Source organism: Halyomorpha halys, unplaced genomic scaffold (assembly GCF_000696795.3).
Source record: "Halyomorpha halys isolate HHAL.00 unplaced genomic scaffold, Hhal_1.1 Scaffold730.1, whole genome shotgun sequence".
Taxonomy (NCBI): domain Eukaryota; kingdom Metazoa; phylum Arthropoda; class Insecta; order Hemiptera; family Pentatomidae; genus Halyomorpha; species Halyomorpha halys.
Genome location: NW_027110275.1, coordinates 668,773 through 680,040, shown reverse-complemented (window position 1 = coordinate 680,040; position 11,268 = coordinate 668,773). Strand labels below are relative to the sequence as shown.

The 11,268-nt window shown below is 29.0% G+C and overlaps 1 protein-coding gene across 35 annotated transcripts in view; it reads left to right on the top strand.

Annotated features, from left to right (window-relative positions):
* The window catches only part of para (paralytic), a 198,827-nt gene that overhangs the window by 166,141 nt on the left and 21,418 nt on the right, over positions 1-11,268 (top strand). For 20 of the 35 annotated variants that reach the window (XM_067048423.1, XM_067048408.1, XM_067048400.1 and 17 more), the window contains 3 exons: positions 2,914-3,037; positions 9,138-9,262; positions 9,643-9,881. In XM_067048423.1, coding sequence (XP_066904524.1) covers positions 2,914-3,037; positions 9,138-9,262; positions 9,643-9,881 — 488 coding nt within the window. Of the gene's footprint in view, positions 1-2,913; positions 3,038-6,492; positions 6,523-9,137; positions 9,263-9,642; positions 9,882-11,268 lie in introns of all 35 variants that reach the window. The other 15 variants (XM_067048417.1, XM_067048416.1, XM_067048421.1 and 12 more) reach the window with 1 other exon arrangement.

Below are 11,268 nucleotides of genomic sequence, written 5' to 3'. Positions count from 1 at the left end.
ATATCTGCATATGTATTATTAACTCTATTATTGTTCAATATTAAATTCAGCTAATTGAATTTATGTTATATTCTTTTATTTATATATACGAGGGTAAATCAATATTTATCCACAATTTAGTGATATTTTTGTTTATTTGTTGTTACACCTATGCATGTTTCAAGCTGCTAGGTTAATTTCGTTATCGCTGTCGTGCTGTTAATCATGGCTGCTCCACTTTCTATTTGCACCAAAGAAGAGCAACATTCAGTGATCTGTTTTTTGTGGTTGGAAGGCATATTAGAGGCCAAAATTCATCGAAGACTTTCGGTATAGTATGGGAACAGTATTTTGCTGCAACGGAGTGTCTGAAATGGTGCTCTTAGACAGACAAGTAACTATTGACAAAATGGCACATACTCTGCAAATTAGTCACATTTCTGTCTATGGAATCATCCACAACAGACTTGGGTTTCATAAAGTTTGTGCAAGATGAGTCCCAAAACAACTCACACAGCTGCCCAAAAGATTTGGATCACTATGGTAACAACAGGACAACTACTTAGACAATATTATTACTGGTGATGAAACATGGATCCATTATTACGAGCTAGAGAGTAAACGGTAGAGCATAGAATAGAAACATCCAAATTGCTGTGCAAGAAAAAGTTCAAGACCCAACTGCCCGCAGGAAAACTGATGCTTATGGATTTTTGGGACTTACAAGGTCCGGTACTGGAATATTATGAGGAAAGGGGCATAACAATAAACAGTGTATGTTACAATGAGATGCTTACTGCCAAGCTAAAGCCTGCAATTTAAAGCAAACACCGAGGACTGCTGTGAAAAGGTGTTGTGTTGTTGCACGACTGCTGTAACTCTCCAGAAACTCAATTTTGAAGTACTGGCTCATCCTCCATATGGTCCCGATCTTGCCCCTTCTGACTATCACTTGTTAGGTCCTCTCAAAGAGGCATTAAAGGGCCGTTGATTTATCTCAGATGAAGCTATGAAAGAAGAAGTGCATTCCTGACTCGCAGCTCAACTGAAAACCTTTTATAAGGGCATCATGAAGCTTGTAAAGCGATGGACCAAGTGCATTGAAAAGCAAAAGGACTATGTCTAAAAATGATGTACCTGTAAGTTTCCAATTTGATTACAATAAAATTGTATAACTATATTGTGGATAATAATTGACTAACCCTCATATATTATTGATAATAATTGACTCAATAACAATCGGATACCAATGAAGATGCAGTAAAGCTAGTCAGTAGTTTTCTTAGCAAAATGTGCAGCTGGCTTATCACAAAAATCATTTGGAGCTATACATTTTATCTTTGTTGAATGAGTTAGGAAAAACATAATCATAATAGAATAACTATCAGTTGTTATAATAATCTATTGGTTGGTCACACTAAAATCGTTCAATCACTGATTTCACTGAGGGGATCTGAAGTTCTTCTCTTATTCTTTCATTGCTCTTCCTGTCTCTCTTAGTTTTGCCCAATATTCTTTCGCAAAAATCACATTTCAGCATCTGTAATCCTGCTCAAGTGCTTGTCTTGGGTAACCCAACTTTCACTGCTATATAATAGTATTGGAAGATATATTGCTTTAAAGATATGGAGTTTGATGTCCTTACCTACCTACCTCTTTCCCACAATAGTATTGCATGTCTGGTAGTAGATATTATTTGCTTTATTTATCCTATTGGACACTTCTTGGTCTATTTTACCAGATTCATTGAAAATTTTCCAAGTTGTTCGGTAAAGAAATCCACATTTTTCAATACTTCATCATTGGACATTATTCTTGCATTGCCCACTTCCACTTCATCTCTGGCAACAGTCATAACTCTTGCCAGTCTCTTTCGGCTGTTAATACTCATTCCTTTGCAAGCGAGTTCTTCTTGCCAATACGATAATGGCCTGTTGGAATTTTTCCTCAGAGTCTGTCACCAGCACAATAATGTCTGCATATAGAAATCCCTGTGCTTGTACCGTCCTCATGTTCCACATACCCACTACAGTCTGTCTAAGCAGTTCTTTTCCTGCATATTTGGTGGATTTCATCCATAATGATAATAAATAATAATGGACTGTGGCTATCTTCTTGTTTCACACCTCTTTCCAAAGAAAATGATTTTGACTCTCGGCCATTGATACACACTATTCCTTTAGGGTTTTGATAAGTTGATTTAATCACTTCCAGGAGCTCTGCGAATAATATTGTTGTCTTCATCTGCCCAAGATCTTTTCTGGATCTGAGATCATATGTTTGTCTATTCCAATTTTTTGACCTGAATTTCAGGCTATCATCAGGGCTGAAAAACAAAAATGTAATAACAACCTTAATTCAGAGAAAAAAATTAAAAATAATAACAAACTTGGAAATATACATAACAATAAATAAATTAGACAGTAAATGATACTAATAGAAGAAAAAATATAATATTGAAGAGGTAAGAATTAATATATTAATTATATTATAAAAATATAATTATATATGATTATAATATAAATTATATAACTCTTACCTCTGCAATATTGTATTTTATCTTCTATTAGTATCATCTACTATCAACATAATTTATTGTTGTATATATATTTCCAAGTTTGTTTGTTATTATTTTATTTTTATTTTTATTTTTCTCTGAATTAAGGTTTTTATCTAGTCTTTGTTTTCCAGCCCTGATGAAGGCCTAAAATTGAGGCCGAAACATCGGCACAAATAAATAAGTTTTACTTATTGCTTAGTCATTACTGACCGCACTTCCTACCATCTTCTCCTCATATCAAATCTAGGGTCAGCTATTAATAACTCATTGAATGAAGTTTAGTTTGTGAGAATAATTTATTACTTACTACTATATATTTTTTAATTTATATGTTTAAATAATCTCTCACTAGAGCCTTATGTTTTATATTATAGGAGATCTTAAGAGTAAGCTCAACAAAGTTCATAAGAATCATATTGGAAATTCAATTGGCAATCATCAGGATAATCGTATTGATTCCGAATATATTAGAACAAGATATGATGAAGATTCTATTAGGTTTGTACATTTTTGTTATATTAATAATTATATTCATTTTGCTTGAGATATATTCTTCATTGGTTCATTCAAGGGGCCTTGCAGTTTTCAATGGGATCTATAGAAAGAATTCTGTTAAATTTATTTTTAATATACTAATCTGCAAAGGTCATTCTGGCTTTGACCAAGTGAAATAAAGAAGATTAAAATAATTAAAAAATTGGTTGAAAGAGTCATCAGTTTTAAATTTGTATATAAAGGCTACAATTTTGAATTTTACTTTTAAGCCATTAAGCAGTAAATTGCAAGCAAACTTGGGTCCAGAAAATAGGATGAGAACCAAAGTATTGTTTATAATCCATTCGGTATTGCTGTTTACTGTGATATACACAGTGTCAATTAACTCAGTTTGTTTAAATAAATAAATAACATTTTGATTATGAAAACATATTTTTAAAAAAGGTATTGAAACATCCTGAAATAAATGAACACCCTGTTCATTAACCATAGAATAAGTATTAAAACTAAATAAATTAATCTGGATTATCTCTTTAGATAGAAGTCTGGTGAGTCAATTCTTTTAAATTTTTTTGAGGTTAATCACTTCCATTTTTGAATAAATAAAAAATAATTCATTCAAAAATGGAAGTGATTAACCTCAAAAAATTTTAAAAGAATTAAATAAATTAATTTTTATTATATTATTACAACGCTCATGGGAATAAAGGCTAAAAACATGTTGAAATTATTTTGTAAATAATATATATTTGGGGAGAATAAATTTAGAAAATGAGCTTGTAAACTGAGTTCGAATGAAATATAAGGTGATTAATGGCACCTAAGGGTAGGTTTGCTTGGGATCCTAAATAGCTTCTCAAGTAGTCTTAATCCATCATCATTACACCGGCTAGCAGAATCAGTGGTAGAGAATACATAGATATTCCTTCCACATCATATGGATAAAAACTTCAGAATTGGTATCAGTTGTGTGTTACTACATCAAGAATATTGTTATTGTTCAATAAAGATTGTTATAGAGAGGAAGCTGGACCACGATATGTTTTGGTCTTAATGACAAAACATATTGTGGCAGAAAGAAGGACAGGATCTCCATTGGTTTTAAGAAAGCTGCTTTTGACAACTTTAAATTTATTGTTAGAAGTAAATACAGTAAAAAAATACTTAATTCTTCCTGTATAATCAAAATAAAATTTTATAAATGTTAATAATACATTTTTACAAAGACGTGTATATTTAAGATTCAACTTGGAAACAGTCTTGATATAAATAGTCACTATGAATGAGCCTAGAATCTCTTTACAGATTGTAAATATTAATGGTTTAATCATCATTTAACTTTGTGTATACCTTAATATTACTTTCTTGAGATATTCAGTGGGATTAAAACTTCAAAACTATTATTTCTATATATTTTTTTATTATGTGTGTTTTATGTTTTCTTGATAACTGAAGAACAAATATATATATGTGTGTATTTACAATATACTATATTCACTTCATGAAGTATTTCATCACCACCACGTTTAAGTAACAAATGTGAAAAATCACATTATTTAATTCATTAGTTATATTTATTTACAAGATACATTTGTGGAAAAAAGTTTCATAAATCCAAAATAGAGCCATGAGAAGTAAAAAGAGCCAGATAAAAATTGATAAGCTAAAAATTATAAGTTCTTTTTTTATTTACCTAAAAAGTAATTTACATTTGTTACTTAAATGAGGTGGCAATGAAATCATATGTTCAATATTAGTTATTGTTTTAAATGAATACACCACTTAATTTGATTTTCAAATTCATGAAAGACTGTCAAACTCTATGACAGTCATTTAAGCTATTTGATTTGATGCTACACAAACAATCTAGAGATCATAATCATAGAACTTGTATTATATACCAACTCACTTAAAACCAATATGCATAACACAGTTACCAAATTTATGAAGCAACCTGTATACGAATCTTCCTATCATTAATGAACTCATTCATATTTCTTAAGGCCTTGTATTCAAACTTATATTGATTGTTTCAAATTATATGTGCACATGGATGTTTATTTTTGTGATGCATTAAGTTATGCAAATAATCATATTTGTCAAACACACTCACCAATATTCATTTAGTGGAGGCTGAAACCAAATATTATTCCTTAATCCCAACAGAATTTATCATTAGTAACTACCTCCTGATAAACCAAGTATATTTATTGCAGCACATTCATTGGTTGAATTATATTTATCAATTGTGAATGAATACGTTTATTATCAATTTAAAATTTTTATTGACCTCGTATTAAAAATAAGTATTTTCTAAAGGTAAACTATTGTGATTCCATATTAAATTTCATACAAAGTTAAATGTTTCAAAGAACATTCCTTATCCTAAAGTTATGAAACCTTCATATAGTTATGTTATTGTAAAATTTTAAGCATCTGAACTATGATAGTTTACCTCTGAAACAATTCTTAAGGAGCTTATTGTGATAGAATTCTTATTTATTTTTTATATTATTCTTCTATAATCTCCTAATTATTAATGGAAAATAAGGGAGCCCTATCCTCTGTACCAAAATTAAGTTTACTCATCTCAAACATTTCATGTACCTGAGGGAGAGAGGTCTGTTAATTGTTTCTTAAAAAAAAAGTACAGGGTGATATGTTGAATATGGGCGGTTGACATGCTTTAATCTGTTTTTGTGTTGCTTCATATCAATATAATTCATCTTTATATTTTCAATCCTTTTTCCAATTCAAATATTCCCAACTACCAAGTTATTTTGTTGTTTCTCAGTATAATTGTGGATTTGTCAATTACTTCATTAAATTTGAGACTTGGCTCTCTCATCAGTTGTAACTTCTTTTATTCATCTTAGAGTACTTTCCTTTAACCCAGCAATTTACTTAAATTTTACTGGAGTTCCCATTTCAGACTTAGATTAGTGTATGGTTTTGAATAGGCATAAATTTCTTTATTTATCTTCTAACCTCAATATAGTTTTCACTACTCAGAAGATTCTGTAACAAATCCTTCAAACAACTAACTCCTTTTGATAATTATGTCTTCTTAACGAAATAATTAAGTTTTTTAAAATTCAGATTTAGATTTTTACTATTTCCTAACAATAAATTAGCTGTTATTAAATATTTACAAAAAACTTGTAACTGATAAAATTTGACAATTATTTCATATTTAAGACATGTAACTCATCTAATATTGCTTTTATCTAAAAATTCAGTATATATTATGTCTGTTTCTTGGTATTTGATCATAAAAGAAATATTATTGAAAATTAATCTTATAACATAAATCATATCATATTTTTTAAAAATTTATCTTAAAGCAATTGGCAGATAGGTTAATATATGATTCAATATGCCTATTATTTGTTTTTTAAGTTAATTTTCTAATAGAATCACCAAGAATTATTTTTTATGAAGTTTATTATTTTTTTAAGGTATCTACCAAGGGATATGGACCTGAACAGGTATTTCAATAATTAATTTTAGAAATCTTAGCAATTTTTTAAATTAAAAATTCAAATATTTAATTATAATATAATCACATCATCTTTATGAGTATTAAAAAAAATAAATAAAGTACTTGTTTTTGAATTAAAAGTTGATATATTCTCATTTTGAGATTCTGTAGTTTTCCCTCCATTTACTATTTTTGTTTAACATTAATTTTACAATGTTAAATTAATGATTGTTATTACTTTTAATGACAAAAATGTTCACTAATCCTCTGTATGCTAGTATTTCTACTGGTAAATAAGACCTATATCTAGAAGATGATGGACTAACTTCTGAATTTTATTGGCTAACCACGTTAGACAGTGGAGGGTTGGGAACCAATAATGTAATTCAAGTTGTATTGTTACATGGCTGTATTCAGTTGGCTCTGCAAACTACCCTGTATCTTTGTTAATTTAATGTATAAAAATAAATTTAACTGCTGAATAACCTCTAAAGTACCTACTGCTTCATAAGTATATTCGTAGGGAAACAGTTAATGATCTAAACTTTTTATATGGTTTATTTTTCTTTATCACTGGTTTGATCATTTTTTTTTGTAATTAAATTTAGCTAAACTTGAAGAACAACATTTTCAATGGCTTTTAACTATTGAATAATAATAATGATAATTAAATTAACTATGTTCTTTTATATTCTTTATCAATTCCCCGCTAGGATAGCCAGAACCGAAATTTTAATACAGTCTGTTTTTAGTAATCAGACAAATATGCGACCAATAAGTTGTCAGTTTATCAAATATTCTAGACTAGTGTGGGTGATAGCAAAATATAAAACGAGGAATTAAAATGGATCTAACAAAAAGCTAAATTTGTTTCATTGCTTCTTCTTTCTTAAGTAAACAAAATAATCATTATAAGAGTAATTTAAAGGTAATTGATAAACGTTTTGCGACTGGAAAACAACCCCCTTCCTTCCTTTTTCCCCACTATGACAGATCAAGATGTTCTTTTAGAAATTATGAGCTTGTCAGATTAACAAATTAAATTGTACTATAGTACTGTTCTTCTTTTGTAATTGCTAACTTTCATTATTGATTATCCACATAAATGCTGCTCTATTTAATTGGCTCCTCCTTTTCTGTTTCGACTTTATAAATGCCTCTTCAGCAATCTTCATTTTCTAAGTTGAAAAGAAAAATGTCCTATATTATATTGGCTTTTCGAGGTTTCAGAAGTCAAAATGATTCATATCATCATGTAGACTATCCATAAATATTTTTATTTTATAGAATAGTTATAGATATTTTAAAATTATTACTGTTTTGCTCTATATTTTCTCCCTGTCTATTTTATTATGTTTTTTCTCCATGTTATTTGTTTTCCCTATGATTTGTTGATTATGATTGATTCACCATTATGAAATATTTTTTCAAAAGTTTATTTTTTTAAAAATGAAATATCACAACAAGAGACCTAAGAAAACACCAGATATTTCAAGATTATGAGAGACAGTTGACCGTGGATGACTTGTACGAGGAGAAGATGGTTGGGGGTTGATGTAACTTATTTAATTGTGTCAACGTTTCGGCTAGAGTTTCTAACCTTCATCAGGGTTAAGAACAGAGCAAGATAACCAATTAATATAGAAAATAAAAAATAAAATATAAACAGAATGACATAAAGTGAATAATTTTACAGAATGGAATTAATGACTTCATTTTATTAATTAAAAATAAAACAAATATGCGACCCTCTCTTTTTTGAGGTAGATTTAAAATAAATTTAATTTAAAAATTAAAATGTTTAATACTTGTAGCAATGCTGCCCAAATATACTTGCTACAAGTATTGATTGATAAGCCCTAGGATATACCATAAATACTAACATTAGCTACTAACTATTAATACTACCATTCACACTGTTTATAAACTATAAATATCAATACCTAAATGAATTATAATACTAATTTATTGTAATTAAAATTAATATCAAAACAAATTAATGTAATAAGTATTAAATTAATGTAAAGTTAATTAATTTGAAATATCAATAAAATATTGACTCAATTAATTATAACTTATTAAAAATACCATATACTTAATATGAAGATAGTCATAGAACACTCATATATGATGGATAACAAATTATAATCTCTTTTAAAATAAAAAAGAATAACTATGGTACAAAACAGGCACTAGCCAACAATATATTTTATGAAACAGAAGTAACTGAAGTGAGATTTATATGAAATAAAATAATATCTTAAATTAATTTATAAATTTTTGAACTAATTTTATTATTTCATTTCTCATTTTATTTACAGTATAATTTGTTTGTTGTCATCTTGTAAAATGTTCTTAGGATCAAGTTTCTTTTAGTTTTACTGTTACCTTTCTATCATTTTAAAAATAATATTCACTTATTTTTGGAATGCGTTTGTGTCTTACTTAAAATTAGTATCAAGAATGTAAAAGAAGGAAAGTTATTCATTCACTATTCAACTTTTGAAGTGCTTATATAAACTTATTTTTTTCTTGTACTACTGACTTCTCCCCTCAAAGCCTAAAGTGATGTAATTTGTGTACACATTTTATGGGATTATTTATATTACAAACTATTTTCAGTAACAAATCATATGGCAGTCATAAACATAGACCAAACAAAGATGAAAGCCATAAAGGAAGTATGGAGAGCCTTGATGGAGAAGAGAAAAAAGATTTAAGTAAAGAAGATCTTGAGCACGAACCAGGTAACCCTTTTTCAAAGTCATGTTCAGTTCATATTTAGTATCAGCCTTTATATATTATATCTAAATATTTTAATTTTGTTATGATAATACATTATTCTTAAATTAATTTCTTTTTCCTCTTTTTTTTTTTCTCTTTTCACTTACTTTGTTATCCCTAATATTATCAAAAAATATTCAAATTTTCTGTCTTTTTGTTCGCCAATCCTTCATTAATTCTAGTTCAATTCTGCCTTTTTATTCTTACATTTAAATTTTTGTAACTTTTTCATGATTCTAATATTTTGTTTTTTTCATAATTTAAAATCCTGTATTACAAACATAAATGATTATAATTCCATATAAGATGATGATTTATCTTGCTGTATACTATTTTTTTTTAGATATTGAAGAAGAAGACATTGTCATAGAAGCTGGCGGGGAAGATTTGTTAATGGCTGATTATCCAGCTGATTGTTGTCCTGATCATTGTTATAAAAGATTTCCATTCTTAGCAGGAGATGATGATGCCCCATTTTGGCAAGGTTGGGCCAATCTACGTCTCAAAACATTTCAGCTGATAGAGAATAAATATTTTGAAACAGCTGTTATTACCATGATTTTGCTCAGCAGTCTTGCTTTGGTGAGTTCAGAAATGTCTAACTAGCAATAGCAACAAAATTATACTGTGGTTGAGGTTTGTTAATATGCCACCAACAATAAATCCCTGCATAAATTTCTCTTATGTCTTAATCTTACTTAATGAATTAAACTACTAAATCTTGACTAAATTATAATATATTTCTTTTCCCTGTTATTATTTAATATACCATTATTTCTTCATTTGCCATCTATTTTTGTCATGAACTCCTCCAGCTTTATGATCCACTAATTTTCCTCAGTAAGGCCCTGCAATATCAGATATCACCCATCTGCCCTGTATTCACTTCCTATCATATAGGAAACCTTTCATCAATCCTTTCACTTTTCCTCCCCGCTTATATTTACTACTCACCTTCCATTCATGTTTCTTTATGTATTGTCCCTGTACCCTTTCAGTTAAGCTTTAAAAATTACTCATATTCATATGTCCCATCATATTGCACCAGTTATTTTTGTTAGTTTTTCAGCTGTAATCTCCCTTGGAATTAAGTGTTGTAGAAAATTGATATTATTATTTAATTTGTAAATAATATTGTAAATAAAACAGTATATGGTGACAATATGACACTGCTCCGAACAATGGAACAGCCATGTTCCTTTCTTCTAAGGGCAGTTGGGCATGGCGTCTATTAAGGGAAACATATTCTGCTTGTCTTTATTTATAAAACTCTCCCTAAATTCCGCAATAAACTGGTAGCAGAGTGTGGTCTAGTGTGTAAAAGTGCTAAGTGACGAGAGTTATTTACGTAGAATAATGAATACGTAAGCTGTGTGATTTTATTTAGAACTAACCGCTGAAATCAAAACACAAACTACAATGGACTCCACAGTATTCAACATTGAAAAGCTTGCTGCAGAAAATTACAGGATTTGATTGATGAAAATGGAAGCGTATTTAGAAGCAAAAAGATTATATGAAAAAATAATAGAAAAATATCCACTGACTGAAGAAGATGCGGCTTGGAAAAGGAAAAACAAACAGGACTCTCTATTATTCTAACAGTTAGTGATGATATATTGCCATCAATCAGAGGTGAAAAGTGTGCGAAAAAGGTTTGGCAAAAATTAAGAGAAAGGTTTGAGGGCATTCCAGAGGAGAAAGTGATTGATTTAATCTTTGACCTTGACAAAATTTGGAAAAACAGTAGTGAAACATTGGATGAATACCTTATAAGATTTCAATGTTTAGTTCAAGAGATAGCTCAACTGGGTAAATCCCTAACAAACAGAGAATCAGTGAGATATATCATTGGAAGAAGCCTTACCACTCTATTATGAGCCTATTGTCATCGCTACTTTGGTAAATAGGAATATCAAATTCAGTGAAGTAAGGGAAAGGCTTTTGTCATTTGAAAAAAAGAAATAAC